This window comes from Leptosomus discolor, chromosome Z, assembly GCF_034619465.1.
Source record: "Leptosomus discolor isolate bLepDis1 chromosome Z, bLepDis1.hap2, whole genome shotgun sequence".
NCBI classification, from domain to species: domain Eukaryota; kingdom Metazoa; phylum Chordata; class Aves; order Leptosomiformes; family Leptosomidae; genus Leptosomus; species Leptosomus discolor.
This window is the reverse complement of record NC_141419.1, coordinates 53,657,141-53,677,782: the sequence shown is the minus strand read 5'-3', so window position 1 is coordinate 53,677,782 and position 20,642 is coordinate 53,657,141. Positions and strand designations below refer to the sequence as shown.

Sequence of the window (20,642 nt, the reverse complement as noted above, 5' to 3'; positions counted from 1 at the left end):
CTATAGTCACATACAACAGACTGAGCAGGTAAAACTGCTGAAACAAATCAGTAAATTCTTACCCCAGAATCTTAGCACAATCATCATAGTATTTCATGGAGTTTTTCACAAAACTGAAGCCATTCACATCACACACATAGGACTGTCCATTAGCACGCAGCAAATCAAAGCCACAAACTGTTTGCTGTTTTTAAGAATAAAAGTTCAAGTCATTGATCACCTTCCTTAGGATCACTTAGTCTAAATGAATTTTATATTTTAACATGGTATTCATCAGAAAACATAACAAATATATGACAGATTTTATGCTTGGTACCTTCTGCCAGTTCCATGTTAGGTTCACTTATGTTATTCAAATATCTTCCTATTTTTCACTTTATATCCCTAACTTGATTTTACCCTTCCTACATATCCCTAGCAGTACCAGTACTGATGGTCAAGTTCACAGGTGCACAAACTTAACCTTCAAGATTTACAGCACAAGCAATGATGCGTCTACAAATTCCCCACTCTGACAGCCGTTTCCCCCTACACATAATTTTCAACGGCGGCAGGCAAGAAATGACAAAATATTGATAAAAACATTTTTGTCCAAATTTAAATGTGATAGGATAGTTTTGATATTGACATAATACTGACATCATTAGTACTGGATACCAGATATTATTTCAACAGATCACTTTTTTAGATCTCAAAGCCCACTTTGCTAGGTGACAGAGGTTCACACCCTACAGGCTCCAGAACGCCATCATAGTTACACACAGCTAATGAGACAGACTGAAAGACAGCCTTTTAATTAGACAGGTGAAAGAAGGGTAAGAGATTGTATGAAGTTTTGAACAAATATATTAAGACTATACAAAAATGGAAACTTCAAATAAGGACCTAGTCACATCAGTATCAAAATAACATTTAATTGGGCCCAGTATAATACTAGGTAACACAAGTTACAAAAACTTAACTACTGTATTGTGTTTTGCTAACTTAGAAACCATTAACAAAATGTGTGAATATATTAGGCATAGAACAGATACACTGTGGACTAGCTGTGGTGGTTTGGTGTCTGGCGGGCTTTTGGTAGCACGGTAGGGTGCTACAGAGGCGGCTCCTGTAAGAGGCTTCCAGAAACTCCTCTGGCTCCAATTTCGGACCTGCCTCTGGCCAAGGCCAGGCCAATCGGCACCTCTGCTTATAACGGTTTAAGAGTGAAAGAAGGTGTTGAGGAGTTCTTCTTTGCTCATCTTTGTTTGTGAGAGGAGGGGAATGGGAGAGAGACAAGCCTGCGGACACCCAGGTCAGTGAGGAAGGAGAGGGGGAGGTGTGCTGGTGTAAAGGCTCCCCTGCAGCCCATGGTGGGGTGGCGGCTGAGCCCCTGCAGCCCCTGGAGCCCAGCAGTGGCCCAGAGGTCGCCCTGCAGCCTGCGGAGGGCCCCGGGCCGGAGGAGCAGGGACCGGGCCCAAAGCAGCTGCAACTCCGGCCGCGCTGGAGCCACCCATCGGTGGGAGGGCGGCAGCCCTGGGAGGGACCCGCGCTGGGGCAGTTCTGGGGAGCTGCGGCCCCTCGGGAAGGACTCATGTTGGAGCAGTTGGGGGAGGGATGTCTGCCGTGAGAGGAACCCCATGGCGGGGCAGGGGAGGGCTGCGAGGGCCTCTGTCTCTGAGGATGGAGGAGCAGTGGAGACATCTTGTGCTGGACGGACTGTAACCCCCATTCCCTGACCCCTGCGCTGCTGTGGGGGGAAGAGGGAGCAGAGCTGAGCCCAGGAAGACCACTGGGAGGGGGGGAAGGTGTGTTGTATTTAAGACCTGGTTGTATCTCTCATTATCCTTGATGGTGGTTGTTTTCATTAAATTGATGTTGTTGTCGCCAAGTAGAGTCTGTCTTTTGCCCATGACTATAACTGGTGAGTGAGCCCTCCCTGTCCTTTGTCTCGAGCCTCTTGGCTGTATTTTCTCCTCCCCATCCCTCAGAGGATGGGGTAGGGGTAAGCAAGCGCTGTGTGGGGCTTTGTTGCTGGCTGGGTAGGCTCAAACTAGCAAAGCACAATATCAACAAATGAATTCAGGAAACTTATGCAACATAAGCAAGCCATCCACAACTTTTCAATGCATCAATGGAAGAATTTTTCTAGATAAAAAAAAGATGTGGATGTGGAAGTTTAACTTTTCACTTTCCGAGTAGTTCTGCAGCAATTATCGCTGCTAGCTCTGTGCACTAAAACCCTGCAGAAGTTTCATGTAATAAACAATTAACACGAAATGTTTGATCAGACAGGAAAGTAATCAGCTTACTTTAAAGGCAAGGCATACTTTCCAAGCAATTAACTTCTCTCTTGCATTCAGGATGACCGGATACCTCACTTCTTTTCCTTCACTATCTCGTTCTACCTTGCCATCCAGAGCTGGAGACTTCCGGGCTTCAGCATGAGCATAGTCTGGACCTACTGTGTACACCTTTATTGAAAAACAGGAACTCTTGACTCAGTGTAATTAAATTACACTACATTTTGCTAAATTTATCTAAAATGTGGTAACAACTTCAAAAGACATTATCTGCCTTCAACACTGAAAAGGTCATGCTAAATATCTTCCTCAATGGCATTCTCTGCCTTCAGAGAACACCCATCATTTACTGACAACCTAGGATAAAGCAAAAGGAGAATACAGCTGGAGCACAGGAAAAGAAAAATAATCATTATAAAACAATAAACAAAAATTTCTTATTTATGGTAGTACAAAGGTAAAGAACTATGTTTTCCTCTCCAAAACATCTCTAGAACTTGGAAAGCAGACTAATTTGAGAATTATTGCAGTTTATTTGATTATGGAAATCTGGCAGCAGCAGTAAGTGATTCTCTTCATTACAAATATTTTCTTCTTTTAGGCAGGACTAAACAAAGATCTCCCCAGTTTCAGCATGACAAGGCAGAGGCTTGAGAGAATGATTTTGCTATCTTCTCTGCCACAGTTTTGATACTCACTGAAAGGAAGGATTGTGGCATATGTTACAAGCCATTTCTCAGCAGCTCTCAATAATGGGCTGCTGTCACTTCAATTGAAAAGAAAACTCTAACCTTTAATAAAAAAGTATTAAACTAAACCAGATCATTGCAGATACTGCCAATTTAGTCAATTCAAGCAAAAGGGCAAGTTGGGTGAAGCTGCCTAATATAAAACAGACAGTACTGTTACTTGAAGAAAATCCCATTATTTATTTGGGGTGTTCAAAGTCCACAGCTGCTGCTTGATCACTACAACAAGGAGTCAAATTAGTCTCCACTCCTCAAGCCATCTGCGTCTCTTCAGGTTGCAAGAAAGTTTTCTTTTTGGAAACGGTTCCTAAATCTTTTACACGGGTGTATGTAGACTCAGATCAACCTATTGCAAAGTGTTGTACAGTATAACCATCTGAAGACTTACAGCTCATGAAAACATAGCAACTTAAAGAACAGGGAATTTGTCTGAGAACATAAAACAAGCATGCCCCACATGTATCACCAAGTGAAAGAAGCTGACTGCAATTGATAAAAGGGTGTTTTGTCCAAAGATTGGATTAAATCTCACACTCTCTAAACCTCCACTTTTTGACTGAATATGGTGATCTCTCATGCATATTGTAAAACATTTGTTTCACATGTTTTGTGATGGGCTTAAAGTTGCCAGAACTAACACAAAAGGAAAGAAACAATCTCCATACACGGCCGGCTTAACACCTATTGTTATTGCTCTATTTTAGCATTCTTTTATGATACCAAATCTTTACATCTGTTAATAAAATAGATTAACAAAAGAGTGAAAATAATTAAAGATAAGGTCAATACATTATTTTCTGTAACTTCATATAATTTTAATAAGTAACTTTTATATACTAAGAGAGTTAGCAAAATCTATTTCGATTACAGATTTCTTTGCAAACTTCAGACAAAATATCTAGGCAGCATCCATTTACATGGGAAAGTATATGCTGTTCTGGAATGAACACAATACAAAAAAGAAGGACAATGTGCTGGGTAACAAGCCTCCAGCACTTGATTCTAACAACACAAGCAAAGCTGCTCTACATTACAAGTACCATGTTTAGCTAGAACAAGAATTATGTTCTTTACTTATGAACTGTATCAAAACGTCATTAAACTTAATCGTTGCCACAAAGGTACACTTTCATCTTTAAAACTGGCAAGCTCCTGGAGCACTTGATTGTTCTAAATATAAATAAGAACATACAGTTGTCGTACCTTCACATCAGTGCCATCTGTAGGCATGAATTCCTCATAAATATAGGAGCCTGTTTTTCTCACACTGCTTTCTGGGGAATAAACACTGCTTCTGCTGCCAATCTGAAATGAGTATTTTTCTATTAATAAACTCATAGGCTATGTCCTGAGAAACTTTAAAACTCCTTAAAATAACACACTTGTACCAAGAAAACACTTCCTGTAACAAATGAAGCAAGTATGTTTTGCCTGTTCCCAAAAGATTTTTGTAAGATTCTAAAAGTATACTGATAGTGTATGCTTCTTTTATCTATAAGAATCTGCAGTGGCTGCCAATCTACTGGAAGGAACAAGAGTCTTCATTCAATATACATGTATTCCTGAAATTAATTTCTTTGATCTGGCACTACTCCTACACAAGCAGGACATGACAAAACAGGTCCAAGCTAACATACGGATAGGACACAATTATTCTGTTCTGTTAGACATCTACTTTTAAACAGCTTTAGTACAATACCCTCACCTTTCGAAAGAGTCTCTGGCTTCCACCCCCAGCAGATGTTGGATAATAAATGTAAACATTGTGGTCCTCAGCACTAACTGGCTTTTCTACAAAAGGCTTTTGGAAAATTTCTCCATTCACTTCCACGTGATCTTCTCCTTCAATCAAGCTGCATTCTGAAGAAACAGTGCAAACAACAGAGATGCAATAATATAATGATTAGAAATTTGGGGTAATTTTATACGTTGAAATAAAAAGATTATATTACATTTTGGTTCACTGATATATTACTGACTGCATGAAGACTTGATGATCATGTGCTGAACATGTCTGCTTTACCACATCTGTATTATGTTACTTTCATACTATGTTTCAGTATTTCTGTTGATTACCTCAGTGTCAGACAGGAAATTGTCTCCTACAGATGCATAAGCTTGCATGGGTGGTATTTTTTTGGAAATGTTTTTAAGACAGTGGGTACGGCTGTTTGTCTCTTTCTTCAGTGCCTTTCTCTGAAGTATCAGGGGGATGGCAGATGGACAACGAACATGGTGTGGTGCCAGATGCAACGGTACTTTTAATAAGCTGTGAACTGTCTCATACTGTGTGATTGATGCACCATGTACAGAGGATTAGGTCCTCTGGAATCAGGGATCGTGGATCTCTTCACTACTGGCTGGCTGCATGCAACTGGTTTTATTTTACTTTTGTAGTATGAGTCATTTTCCCTAAAATTCCCTACCTCTAAAGAGCTACAGAACAGTAATATTTCAATTGTCTATTTTTTCTTATCTCTTATGCTTGTGTCTTGACCTGTCATTGCAATCTTCTATTGTTGCTATTAAGTTTTCATTCTAGTAAAAAAAGCTGTTAAGTTTGTTTCCAGCTACAGAAAAAAAATAATTCCAATTTATAGTTAGAGTATACCATTTGTGGATCTGTCTGGACTAGATTTCCCTTACATGGTTGCTTGCACTTGGAAAGGAAAGTATTCAATAGCTTGACTTGTTTCTGTCAATATTACTTTCCTAAGTAAAATTACTAATTAATATGGGTAATGTAACATCATGGATGCTGCTTTCTTTGGTGACATACTAGAATCTCAGTTTGAGTTTGGAGGCCCTTATGTTCTAGTTGTTCTACGACAGCTGTAGAGGATTGTTATCCCAGGCTTCAGAGTCATGCTTTTCAGGTGCATACTTGTACTGCCTTTGGCTGAGATGCAGTTCATTTTCTTCACAGCAGCTGGTATGATGCTATGTTTGAATTTGTGACCAAAACAGTCTTGATGTTTTACTTATTGCTGAACAGTGCTCACACAGCCTCAATGCCTTTTCTGTTTCACATACTGCCCTCACAGCCAGTAGGGGTTAATCCACAAAAATACTTTAGATACTGTAGGAGAAATCAACCTCTGCACAAATGAAATAATTGTCTAGCAAGTGAAATTTAGCTTTCTGCTATGTTTGTACTGTTCTCCAGTGGAAACAAAGAGATGCCAATGGTTGATATTTCAGTCATCAGTTTTTACCTTGGGGATTGTTTGGATCACGATTAAGAACTGCATAACGAGGAAGTAAAATGCCTTCAGCTTTAAGAATACTGTATACTTCTCTCCTAGAAGAAAAGAATAAAAGTTTCACAGTAAATCCTGCCAATATTTGTATTTTACAGTCCACAAGTAAGGGAGGAGAAAAATACACAATTTTTTTTTTCAAATCACACAGGATAAGATTACATATATAATACTCTACTTATTAATATCACACTTTAAAGGTCACTGTCAAAGCTGTACCTTTGCAGTGATATCATCAATATCAATAAAAATGTAATTCCCTATGCCAGTCCTGTCCTTTCTACTCTGGCATTGCGACAGCAATTTACATTCTCTTGTTAAAGGAGATTATTAACATGAAGGGTTGAAAAAGTTTATACAGGACAGCAACTGAAGGCATCCAAAATAGCAACTCTTCTCACTGTTCAGGAGACTCGAATGTTTATGTATTTGGTCGCTATTGTTTTGTTAATATTTGCTATGCATGATTGCGGCTCCAAAAGAAAATTCACTTTGAATAACCACACGATCTTTGAATACCAACGACTTCTGTTAAGTATCCACTTAACAGAATAAAAGACCTTCATAAGTCACATGAATTCTACAATTATAGGAGGTTGTACATTTGCTATAGATACCTATGCTATACATATTTTCAGAGTTTAAACTTTATTTGCTAAGCTTTAAACAAATGTATCACCAAATTTCTATCTTGCTAAATCTTCAGATATATCAATATAAAAGCTGTAAAAGAAAAAACACACCTAAAGACGTATCTCACAAAACTATCCATACGTTAATAAAGCATAACATTCACTGTAATTTTATTGGGACTACTGTACAATACACTGGAAATGTTGCTATGCAATAACAAAAGATTCTCACAGCTTCCGACTTAAAAGTAGTTTGCTGTTTAGGGGTAATTAGAGTTACTTACCTGTCTTGTATGTGATACTGCATATTCAAGTCATTGATTATGAACGGATTCCTGAGTTTCGCATAGGCAACTGCTTTGTCCAGTGGAAATCCTAAAATATTTATTAGGGCAAATAAATTTAAACTACAAGACACAACACCAGTAAATAGTTTCAGCCTTCATATTCAAGCTTTAGTGTACAACCAGAGATATGGCTTAAGTGCGAGGATGCTCTGTCAACTATAGAAACATGTAACATCAGCTTAAGACAATCATGAAACTACAGCCTAATTTCAGTATAGGCTGCCAAAAGCAGCGGTCCTGTCTCCAGTTCCCTCCTCCTCACTCCACATGCCCTCCACCTGCATAAGGCCAGAACTAAGGCCTTTATTGCCTCTGCCCCAAAAAATATGTTTTTTAACTTCAGCCTACTCATCTTTGGTTTACTGCCCAGCCCCACAAAAAAACCCCCTAGGTATTAGCAGAGATACATGAACAAGTAGCCAGAGACCCAACGCTCCCATTGAGAAAGCAGCATGCCTTCACAGTTATTGGACAAAGTAAGTAATAGATCACCACTTCCACTGGCTCCATAAGTATTTACCAATGGAACAGATATTTTAAATACCATGTCAGACAGGACTTTCTCAAGCAATGAAAACAGTATCATTTAAAAAGCTTGTATTTTAAAAGTCAGTTGCATTATATTAAACAAGACAAATTAATTGCTTCCTAGGAAAATCCAATAAAACTACAATAAAAAAAAAAAAAGACCCTCAAACTGGTTAAAGTATTTAGATGTTAAAAATATTTATGGCAGTATTAGATTTACCTTTAGAATGAAAAGAAATGAGACAGTCACATAAAGGCCAGTTCTCTACTGGCTCATTCAGAATAACATCCTCTTCAAATATGACCACAGTTATGTACTTAAACATGGAGAGGCGTTCAAGAATTTCCTTCATTGGTTTGGACTTAGATTTCTTCGCCATTGAACAAATCCCAACTGCGATTTGTCTTTCTGGTGGCTGAAGGTGGGGAGGGAAAAAACCTATTATTTTTAAGTTTTTTGAGAACACGACAGGGTTTTAGCAGCACGATACCAAAGTAGATTATTTTCTGTTAAAATTCACATACTACCTTTAATCTAGTGTTCAATCAGGTAAACTGCTAGCAGGTAACAAAATGCAGCATAACAGCAGGCTGCACTGCATTCTTATGAAAAATGCCTCAAAAAATGAAACTGTTCAATAGCTCTACACTACTTTTTGTGAGTATCATATTAGAAACAAATACACAGGATAAAAATCTAAGTCAGGAATGTCAAATCTGAATTAAATCATACTTATGGCTTACTCTGAAACTAACTAGCAATTAATTTCTAAACTATTCAATTTTTCTACATCTACTTGGTAGCCACAAGGCTTCTCATATTATTTAATATTACAAGTGAATTATGAAAAGGAAAACTAGTAAGCCAGAAAATACTATTCTAGATTTCTGAAAAATTTTGTGCATAGTAAGTTTCACTTTTCTTCTGTATACTCCGTATTTTCTTTCATGTTATAAGCCTTTAAAAATTTCCTTCCCTCAGTGGTATTCCTAAGTGCAACAGCCAACTTACTCCCCTGTTTAAAAAGAAAAAAAAAAACAACAAACCCAGAACAATCTTTTTATTTCAAGTTACTGTTCTTTTAAAACATAGCCAATTACCTTCCCTTGATAAAATACACTGACTGAATTGAACTGAGCTGCTAATTTTGCACTACTTCTCTGCATTTCCAAATTACTTTTAATCATGTTGGAGTGTTTTGTTAACACTTCCTTGCATTTAAATTTTTAGACATGCTTGCAATCAGTGAAAATTTAATCTGACTGTTCCCTAAAGTGAAATGTTACAGACTAAAAGAACAGCAAAATACAGCAAAAAAAATGGTGCAACATGATGACTCATGCATAATAAAATTACGAGTTTGTCTTAAACAAACTAAAAAATGGTAAGCACAGTGCTAAAACACAATTCAGAACACTCTGCATGGATAGTAAACTAAGGCATAACATAAGATTAATCTAGGATGCACTTTCTACACACCAAGACAAGGAAAAAGAATGAAACGGATCTTAATGAAAACAACGGTAAGACGAAAAAAGAAATGTTGAGTCTGTTCAAACTGAAAAATCAAAAGTTAACTCTGCAGTAGTTGACAACATACACAGAACTCTCAATCATTCTTTACTACCAATTATCCAAATAAATAAAAGGAAGGCTTATGCCATCAAGTTCATTCCCAGAATCCAAATCAAGTCTGCAAACCTGTCAGATCAACCTCAGCTGCCCTAAAACTCTGTATTAAGGTCAAGCACATCTACTTCAAAGTTCAAGCACAACTACTTCAAGGTATACCTACTTTTCAAGTGTGCTGCACTTCCAAACACATCTGACAGATCATTATCTGAATAGAACAATTTCCCATTTTGTGATCTAATGCCATTTCAAAGTAAAATAATGCTAGAGAACATACAGAACAGTACACACATGCTCCTACAGTACATACAGAGTCATACTCTTCCTCCTCTTCATCCCCATGGTCATAGAAGTGTTCATAATCTGTAGATCTGGCTGAATCCAGTAATTCTTCTCCATCTTCTCCACCCACGAAGAATCTAGGCGGATCATTTTCTGTTGCACTAACAGACATGGTTACAACATCTGTAGAGATCTATGTAGAAACTGCAGCCGCTTTGGCAGCTGAGATACTGGGCATGTTTCCTGCTGACTCGGGAACACAAAAGTGTCCTGCTCTTTGATATTGCTTGTGCAGTGGTGCCACTGCGATGACGTTGTCTGCTAGACACTGTTTAACTGGTATCATCTGCTCACTGTTGGTTTGCGTTGCTGCTCCAAAAAACCCACAATAGGCTACTTCTTCCCTGAGATGATACAACAACTTTTTAACCTAAAAGAAATATCCAAACAAATAAACAACAAAAAGAAAAAAGCACACTTGATAAAGGCACATAAAAATAAACCTTTCTCATTTAGAAAAAGTGTTTGGACATCTAAGCAAAGCATCAGAAATAAGACTGTGCGCACTACACACAGCCTACTCTTTTGCATGTATGTTTAAAGCAGGGGGAATAATTCCAAGATATTTTCAAACTACTGACGCAGACATTTTAAAAATAGACGATATAACTCACGGAAGCAGAAACTGTCAAATGTTTTTTTTTTCCTTAACTTAAGAATGGTAAAGTGCAGAGTATATCTTATATAAGAAAAAACAAACAACAGAAAACTTCTCCAATATTTGCAATATTTAACTCACCATCCCTGTCATCAGCTGTTTTTTCCCCCAAAGTTTCCTGATCAAATAGCAATGGGAAACAGACAAAAACGCTAATGAAAACTATAAAGCCTTCACTAGGACTATTCTCAAATAGAAACCTATTCTTTCAAAAACTGAGTGATTCTTCAGTGTGAAAGCAGAATGTATGTGCCAGCTTGATGTTTGCTTATTTATTTCCAACAAAGCATTGCTTTATTTTCACACTGAAAAATTCATATTCACAGAAATGTACACTAGCACTGCCTTGTGTCAAAAGTATTTCTAAGCACTAATGTACTCGTGACGTGAACACATACTGTACCCTTTTAACCAGTCACGTGAAAATAAAATCTTGGCCAAAAAACTTGTATACAAAACCAGAGACTCTGAGCTCAGTCTTGTTGTTTTAACTAGGTAACTAATCGTGCTGTAAGTTGTGCATGGCTTTATACCATTAATTATAATCCATTATTACTACATAGAAAATTAGTAAAAAGTTACTTGTTTAGAAGCTTATCTGATCAAATGCTTTAGGTTAAGTTGTTTATTAGTCAGATCATTACGTAAGTGCCATTCAACAATGATGTCTCAGCAGAACTGAATTTGTCTTTCAATACCTATCAAAATTATTTTGGCTGTTCTATGATTGAAGTGAAGCAATAGTAAGCTCCCAACGGTGATCAACCATTCAGCTTCCTGTGAAAGGGGATAGTAAACAGAGCAAAAGTTACCCAGAAAGAATCTGTCCTAAGTCAGAGAGCAATAGGTTAAGCATGGGTAAATAATACAGCTGTTTCAGATCCAGAAGCTGAAGCTGAGGTCCGAACAGCTGACACATAAGGGTTCTGGAATGACAGCAGAGGATTAAAAAGGTTCATTTCTTAAGCATATTTGTTATATACCTGCTGTCCTTCAATTCCACTAATGAAAAATTACTTTCTCTTAGAATGTGAAACTGAAGTCATTTGTCCTTCAAGCAATAAGAACAAAATGAAATTTCAAACACCTAATTCATTTTGCTCCCATGAGAGTTAGAAAGTAGGTATTAAGATAAATCAATCGTGTTTATGACAGGGTGATGAAAGCAAGCTTTCCAAATCCTATTTCTAGCACGCTTCAGGAAGGCAGAGGTTATTGCCAACATATACTGTCAACTCATACAGAATTTTGAAATGGTATTAAAAACAAAAAAGACCCCAAAAAACTGGTAAAGCCTGAAAATTAAATTTAACAGTTCCTCTTGCATCAGCTTCCCCTCCCAGTACCCAAATTCTGTAAATTGGAAACAAGAGTCTTAACAGCTTTTTAAAAACCTAAAGTTTTCTCACGAAGATGGAAAAGTAACCACTTCAAAAAGATAAGCAATAGGTCATCAAAAGATGTTTTTTTAAGTTTTGTTTCCCCTACCTATTCCTGTAGTGCACTTTGTGAGAGCAGGAGAAGTTGTGAAGTTTGTGTGCAATTAATGACTACTTATTTCCTGAGGATCTCTGGCACTACCTGAATCTCTCTAACCCAAAGTGATTCTACCTTCTCAAAGCAGGTAGAAACCATATAAAGATTGAAGGGAAAGCACAACGTTATTTGTCTACAAATGACACAAAGATATAATCTGACATGCTTAATTCCATAAAAAACCTATCTAAGGTTTTTCTACCTTCCTAACTCAAGAATCTGGAGAGTCTTGGTGTTACTGTTGGCAAGTAGACCTGTCAAGTGGAGCTTCCCTTGCAGAAAACAGACTTTGAACAGTCACATAGTCTGCTTGGAGTTAATAGATTATTTTCTGCAAGATTTATTTCTTTCTTCACCTGTCTGAAGGTGGAGGAATTACTAGATTGCCACTCCATGCTATTGTCACTGGGCCCCAGAGTTTTGAGACAGTTTGTAAAAATAAGAGCAAAGACACAGGATCAAAAAAAGATACGGACAATTTTCAGGCTTGTAAACTACTCCATGGACTCACTGAATTGCATATGAACTGGCATTCTGACTGCTGATGGTTACCATCTTATCTCTCAGACAGCAGATGAGGTAAGCTATTGTAATTTGAATAAATTTGAGCAAAGATACAACAAATAAATTATTTATTTTTCAGAACAAATGCTTTCAAAGATAGGAATTAAAATTCTTTCCCTACAAATGCTTTGGCTACTACAAAAATTGAGGAATCCTCTTCTTTCTTGTGGTGTGTGAAAGAGTCCAAGAAAGAGACATGGAAAGAGAAATACAAGAGTAACCAACTGCAACTACAGTGAACAACTTACCCAATTCTCCTTCAAACACCTACAGTTATCTGACATTGAAAATGCAGTAAGACCATGCTTGGATAAAAATGTAGCTCTCAAGTTGTATGCCACGGAGTAATAATAAATGGCAGAGCAAGAAGATGGAGCTGTCTTTCTGCCCCAGAAGTACTGTCAATGCTGATGGGAGAAACTTCTAACAGTGCCCTACACAGTATTCCATCTTGCTGCTCCTGAAGCAAGGAAGAGTCTTCCCCATACCATTTTTCTGTATTCAGAAGCAAGCAGGAGCAGCAACATAAGGGCAGAGATGCTCTATGTTAGAATCTCTCATACTTGGTGCATGCTTCATCAGACAGTGAATATTACAAGATTTTTACAGGCACGGCTCAACCATGGAAGACTGCCATGTAAGCAAGACAAAACCTAGAGCTTCATGTTGGATTATCACTGACCTATTTCCAAAGAGACAGCATCAAGAATACCCAGGCAACAATCTTGTACCGTGCAATGACCTTTCCAGGTAAAATTAATTAGACTATGTTCCCTCCAAACCTCAGCTGTTACACAAGGCTTCTGTCTTACAGCTTACAGCAAAAAAAAATCTTCGCTAATTTTGAAAAGCACAATTTAACTAACAGTGTTGTTTCTTAAAAGGACTTCTGTCCTGGGTTACAGTGTAAAATGTGCCAAAAGAGAAAAAAAAGTATTCTATTACCATCTTCAGGAGCTGTTGAGACCAGGTGGGGCGGTGCTCCCTGCCTCCCCCCTCTGGACTATCTTCTGTTAATGGGCACAACAATGCCTTATCGCCTGACCCATCGATAACTCGCTCCTGGGCTATCTCCTGTTAATGGCCCATCAAGGAACTGCCTCACGACTCCCCATCCCATTGTGAGATGCTCCGCCCGGGGGGAAGGAGCCAAGCAGTCCATGCTAAATAAAAACTGAGATTTCGAACACCCTAGCAGCCTTCTTCTACTGGATTCCCGGAGGAGTTTTTTCCCCCACTGGAGTTCCAGAGGACAAGAGCTACCTACCTACCACTGGACCTTGGGAGGAAGACCAGACCCTTTTACCTGATTGCTGCTTCAACAGAACTACATCCATCGCTTCAGGAGGACTGCAGCCAGCATCTTATCGGACTGCTACTGCCACCCTAACAGGGTGTCAGGTTGTATTCCTGACTCTGTCAGTGTAAACCAGTGGTTGTTTGTTTTTTCCCTGCCTTGTGTTATATATATATATATATTAGTAAAGAACTGTTATTCCTATTCCCCATATCTTTGCCTGAAGGACCGTTAATTTCAAAATTATAATAATTTGGAGGGAAGCGGGTTGCATTTTCCATTTCAAGGGAGGCTCCTGCCTTCCTCCGCAGACACCTGTCTTTCAAACCAAGACAACTTCCAACCAAATGTATGGCCTGTTCATTCCATCTGTTGATACATTTTAGTAGCCTGCTAAGCACTCGAAGTCCGGTGTTCGCTCCAGCACCGCATTACAGACCTTTTTCTAACAGAACATTTCCCTATTTCCGCAAGTATATTCAAAAAGAATTCCACAGGTACATTCTAAAAGAATAAGCCAAGACGCAGTCCTCACTAAGTGTTAACAGATACTCCCACAGTTTTCCTGTCCTCATTCCACATGTTTCAGCAGCTCAGGAATTCAGACCTGGTGTTTCCCATATTTACTTAGACCATAAAGATTAGCATTCTAGTAACTGTCAAGAACGAATCAGCTCAACATTAGCAGTGGTCTGAACAGTCATGTAACAGGGGCTCAAAGTTCTAGCAGCCATGTTCTGAATACTAATAAAAACATATACAACTCCTGCATAAACAAAAGCATTTCACTAGGTTTTCTTCTGTGTTGGTACAGCTATCAGAAAAACTAATACACACTGTCTCTGCTGCACTCTAATGGAAACTAACGGAACAAAACTAGAGTAAAAATGCTTCTCATCTTTTATCTCAAGAAAAAACCCAACACACCATACATTAAGTTGCTATAAAACATTTCTAAATCACAAAGCACTCAGGAAATCAACTTTTGGAAATGCCATTATAACAAAACAAGTACAAAACACTTTGTGACATTTACATTGTGGAATTTAACAAATAGGTAACTGCACAAGAACTGTAAGTGGTCCTCAACTGTTACATGGTTCTGTATATTTATACACATCACAATAATAAAACAGCCCACTCACCTGCATCCTCCCCCCCTCCATTGCTCCCGTTAAAGTTTCAGTTGTTACTGCTGTAGGCATATTAAAACTGTATCCATTACCAGCATCCTCCAATTCAAATTAAATAGTTAAAACCCAAATGATTTTAATAGCCATTTTTCAGGTAGTCTCTGAGATGACAAAAAACTTTCAACATCTTCCTGCTAGAAATGCTATACCTAACATTTTCATTAGTAGTATATCTAACAGCAAAAATGTCTGCCTGCTGCTGAGGCATTTTACCTATTTTAAAATTCCAATTCTGCAACATGATTTATGGTGTAACAAACCACCAAAGACAGGGAGTTTCTTGGGCTGCTGAGCAGAAAGCATGAGGCGAGGGCAAGGGTGAAGCAGACGGGAGAATAGAAAGAAGAAAGAACCAGTGGAATCTGAACTCAGAGAGCTGACAGTAGCGACTGCAATCCTGAGTGCTCTGCATGGCTGTCTAACACCTTTCCACAGACGACGCAACACATGTTCTGTTCTACACACATGTTCTGTTCTACCACACATCCTGTGAGGTGGTCAGTAGCAGCTGTCAGCTCATTACTGAGATAGACTAAATCTAAAAAAAGATGTAGAGCAGCTCTATCCCAATATCCCTCAACCACAAAGAGCATTACAGTTTTAGCCTGACAATATTTTGTGCACAACAACAAAAAACCCCAAAACTCAAACCAAACAAAATGAAACAATTACCACAGAAAATATGAAGGGATACAAAGGTTTCCAATAATTACTGAAATTACAAGGTCCAGTGGTATAATAGGGTGATTAAGAAACAGGAAACTGAGAAAAGCCTTTAGCTCTCCTGATAAATACAAACTTCAACAACAGCCTTAAGAAGTTTATCACAATCTTCTGTAACTCAGCCCTGCTCAGTAACACAAGGCAAGGAACTGTGCTGATGTACAACAGAACAGACAAGAAATACGGTAAAAAAGGTAGCAAAGCAGAAAGATGCAATTATAAAGGTACTATGCAGCATTATAGGAACTAAGTCACCTGCCACAATCTTGTATTAATACCAAGCTCTGGATTTCAAAACACGCTAACATTTTCCCCCATCATAAGTAACACACACATCAATGCAACTTTTCCAAAGTTTATTTTTTATTCTGTAAATATTTTCACAGGAAACCTGATGCAAGATCTAGTCGGGTCACACCCCCCACACCCCAATCAAGATACGTAAAAGTAGCAGAAGGCGGCAGGCAAACCACTCCACATTCGCCTCTGAACCAGCAGGCAGTGTGGCATGGGCCCAAAGTGGTAGGCACCCACACAGAGATTCAGAAAGGCAAAACCAACCTTTCTCTCTCCCTCTACTCTATTCAAAAGCAGCTGACTTCATCCGCTCCAACCAAGAGGCTGCAACTCACTCACTCTCCTCCCAGACTCTCCCAGGACTCCACCACAACTTGTTCCACTGCACTCCAGCACAGGAACAGCCACACCTTTACTACTTTCCTCTTCCCAAACCAAGAACCCTGCACCTTTTTGTCCTGTCTACACTCTCAATCCAATGTGTCACCAGCTCTACATGCTAGTCCAAATTGCCTCCATTACAGGCAATGCAATATGGCAGTCTTCAAAATCTGTTGGGAACTGACGACATGCCAAGAATGTCCCAAAAGTGAAGATGAAGAGTAGCCTTTATTTATTGCTTTTAGCCAGCCACTTGGTTGTGCCTACAAGCCAAGCACAGCTCTCAGACTGTCAGATGAAGAGACATAATCTATGCTAAATGACAACTGTGAAAAGGCTAAGTTACTTCTATTTGCAGGAACACTACAAGTATTTTGTACAGTGTTCCAAAAGCATTACTACGTAGTGCTTTATGCATTACTCCACCAGAAAAATTACAGCAGCTCCCATTCCAAAACAGACTAGTCACCTTTCAGTTTTGCTCTACTGAGACCTGAAGAAACATTCTGAAGAATGAAGAGGAGCCATAAGTCTTCCTTGTCAGGTAAGTGCCTGTATCGGGTTTACGTGGCAAGGCTTTGGTAGCAGTGGGGGTTTAGGGGTGGCTTCTGTGAGAAGACACCAGAAGCTGCCCCCATGTCGGACAAAGCCAGTTCCAGACGGACCTGATGCTGCCCAAAGCTAAGCCGATCAGCGATGCCTCTGTCATAACATATTTAAGAAAGGGTAAAAACCACTGCATAGCAGCTGAGAGAGAGCAGTGAGAATATGTGAGAGAAACAACTCTGCAGACACCAAGGTCAGTGAATAAGGAGGGGGAGGAGGTGCTCCAAGCTGGAGAAGAGATTCCCCTGCAGCCCATGGAGAAGATCATTGTGAAGCATGTTTTCCCCCTGCAGTCCATGGACATCCACAGTGGAGCAGATAGCCACCCTGCAGCCCATTGAAGACACCACACCACCGCAGGCAGATGTGCCCTGAAGGAAGCTACAACCTTTAGAGAGCCTGCACTGGAGCTCCTGGCAAAAGCTACAGCCCGTGGTGAGGATGCCATGCAGCAGCAGGTTTACTGGCAGGACCTGTGACCCTGCAGGCGACCCATGCTGGAGCAGTCTGTTCCTGAAGGACTGTACCATATGGAAACAACCCCCACTGGAGCAGTTCATGAGCTGCTTGTACTTATATCATGTAAGATTCCCATTCTTGTGACTGGGAAACTGAAGAGGGAGGGGCTGATCTCTTCTCTCTGATATTCAGTGACAGGACATGTGGGAATGGTTCAAAGCTGTGTCACGGGAGATTCAGACGTGATATTAGGAAGAATTTCTTTATTGAGAGGGTGGTGAGACACTGGGACAGGCTTCCTAGAGAGTGTTTAAGAGGCATTTGGACAATGCCCTTAGTAACACGCTTTCACTTTTGGTGAGCGCTGAATTGGTCAGGCAGTTGGACTAGATGGTCATCGTAAGTTCCTTCCAACCAAAATATTCTATTCTATTCTATTCTATTCTATTCTATTCTATTCTATTCTATTCTATTCTATTCTATTCTATTCTATTCTATTCTATTCTACTCTATTCTACTCTACTCTATTCTGTTCTATAGAACTGCAGCTGTGGGAAGGACCCACTTTGGAGTAGTTCATGAAGGACTGTCTCCTGTGGCAGACACCCCACACTGGACCAGAAGAAGAGCATGCGGAGGAAGGAGTGGTAGAGACAAAGCATTATGAACTGACCACAGTCCCCGTTCCCCATCCCCCTGTGCTGCTTGTGGGGAAGAGGTAGAGTTAGACGTGAAGCTAAGCCTGGGAAGATAGGAGGGGTCCTCCTCAGCAAACCTCCTCCCTTTATAATGAGCATGACATGATGGTATGGGCTACACATGTAGCTACCTCAGGTCAGCTGCCCTGGCTGGCTTCAGCCTGCCAATGGCTAGCCTATGATTCTATCCCAGCCAAACCAGGACACTTCACTGGGTCCTCGGATCCAAATTTAAGGCATACAAGTGATGGTGATCAGAGAGTGATCCATTGAAGTTGCTCACGTACAAATACTAACAAAGTATGCTCTGCTCAGATGTAGAGGGGCCCTAACTCCAGCCAGGGGGAGGACAGGGACAACTGTGTCTATTGGACTATGTGGGTTCGATGGCCTGGCACATCAGAACCACAAAAACATAAGGCATTACTCAATACAGGTGCACAATGCACCTTGATACCATCAAATTACTGAAGAATAGAGTCCATTTATATCTCTGGAGTAATGGGAGGTTCACAAGAGCCGACAATAGTACAAGCAGATATTAGCTTGACTGGATGTGACTGGAAGAAGTATCCTATTGTGACTGGCCCAGATGCCCCATATATTTTGGCAGTGGATTATTTTAGAAGAGGGTACTTCAAGGACCCAAAACAGTACAGATGGGCATTTGGTGCAGCAGTGCTGGAGAAGGAGAAAATTAAACCGCTGTCTACCTTGCCCGTATTATTGGAGGACCCTTCTGTTGTGGGGCTACTAAGGCCTGAGGAACAAAAGGCGCCCATTGCCATTGAAACAGTGCACTGGTGACAATACTGTACGAATAGAGAATCCCTGATCCCCAACCATGAGCTGATCCATCAATTGGAGAACGAAGGTGTGATCAGCAAGGCACTCTCACCCTTTAACAGTCCTATATGGCCAGTGCGGAAGTCCGCAGAGAGTGGAGACTGACAGTGGACTATTGTGGCCTGAATGAAGTCACACCACTGCTGAGTGCTGCCATACCAGACACGTCAGAACTTCAGTATGAACCGGAGTTGAAGGCAGTGAAGTGGTACGCCACTATTGATATTGCTAATGCATTTTTCTCTATTCCTTTGGTGGTGGAGTGTAGGCCACAGTTTGCTTTCACCTGGAAGAGTGTCCAGTACATCTGGAATCAATTGCCCCAGGGGTGGAAACACAGTCCCACGGTTTGTCATGGACTGATACAGTCTGCACTGGACAAGGGTGGAGTTCTTGAGCATCTGCAATACATTGATGACATCATTGTATGGGGTAACACAGCAAAAGAAGTTTTTGAGAAAGGGAAGAAAATAATTCATATTCTTCTGGAAGTCGGTTATACCATCAAAAGAGGCAAGGTTAAGGTACCTGCACAAGAGACACAGTATTTGGCAGTTAAATGGCAAGACAGGCGTTGCCAGATCCCCATAGATGTGATTAACAAAATGACAGCCACGTCTCCACCAAAGAACAAGGAAACACAAGTGTTCTTTGGCACTGTGGGTTTCTGGCGAATGCATATTCCCACTTACAGTCAGATTGTGAAACCTCTGTATGAAGTGACTTGGAAGAGAAACAGTTTTTGTTTGGGGTCCTGAACAACAACAAATCAATCAAGAAATTGCACATGCAGTATCCCTTGGTCCAGTCTGAACAGGACAGGACATTAAAAATATACTTTATACTGCAGCTGGAGATAATGGTCCTACCTGGAGCTTGTGGCAGAAAGCACCAGGGGAGACCCAAGGTTGACCCCTAGGCTTCTGAAGTCGAGGCTACAAGGGCTCAGAGGCCAACTATATTCCTACTGAGAAAGAAATATTGGCAGTATATGGAGTCAGAGCTGTTTCAGAAGTGATTGGGACTGAAGCACAGCTTCTCCTGGCACCACGACTACCGGTGCTGAGCTGGATGTTCAAGGGTAAGTTTCCATCTACTCATCATGCCACTGATGCTACCTGGAGTAAATGGATTACCTTAATCACACAGCAGGCCTGAATAGGAAATCTCAATCATCCTGGAATCTTAGAAGTGACCACTGACTGGCCAGAAGGCAAAGACTTTATAAGGCCATCAGAAGTGGTTACACATGCTGCTGAAGCCCCACCACATAATCAACTATTAGAAAATGAAAAACGACATGCCCTATTTACTGATGGATCCTGCCATCTCATAGGAAATCGTCAGAAGTGGAAGGCTGCTGTGTGGAGTCCCACACGACGAGTCACAGAAGCAGCTGAGGGAGAAGATGAATCAAATCAGTTTGCTTAGGTAAAAGCCATCCAGCTGGCCTTGGACTGAGAAAAGTGGCCAGTATTCTACCTCTATACTGACTCACGGATGGCAGCAAATGCCTTGTGGGGATGGCTGAAACAACGGAAATGGAATAACTGGCAGCGCAAAGATAAATCAATTTAGCCTGCTGCATTGTGGCAAGATATTGCTGCTCGG

The 20,642-nt window shown here is 40.2% G+C and overlaps 1 protein-coding gene across 2 annotated transcripts in view; it reads right to left on the bottom strand.

Annotated features, from left to right (window-relative positions):
- Positions 1-9,885, bottom strand: part of PPIP5K2 (diphosphoinositol pentakisphosphate kinase 2) — a 42,696-nt gene extending 32,811 nt beyond the window's left edge. The window contains exons 1-8 of one of the 2 annotated variants that reach the window (XM_086479901.1): positions 9,733-9,885; positions 8,019-8,214; positions 7,208-7,298; positions 6,247-6,332; positions 4,737-4,891; positions 4,235-4,336; positions 2,292-2,453; positions 63-184 (exon numbers count right to left, since the gene is read on the bottom strand). In XM_086479901.1, the coding sequence (XP_086336027.1) occupies positions 63-184; positions 2,292-2,453; positions 4,235-4,336; positions 4,737-4,891; positions 6,247-6,332; positions 7,208-7,298; positions 8,019-8,214; positions 9,733-9,885 (1,067 nt within the window). The remainder of the gene's footprint in view (positions 1-62; positions 185-2,291; positions 2,454-4,234; positions 4,337-4,736; positions 4,892-6,246; positions 6,333-7,207; positions 7,299-8,018; positions 8,215-9,732) is intronic. The other variant, XM_086479902.1, reaches the window with a different exon arrangement.
- Between the last annotated feature and the right edge of the window lie 10,757 nt (positions 9,886-20,642).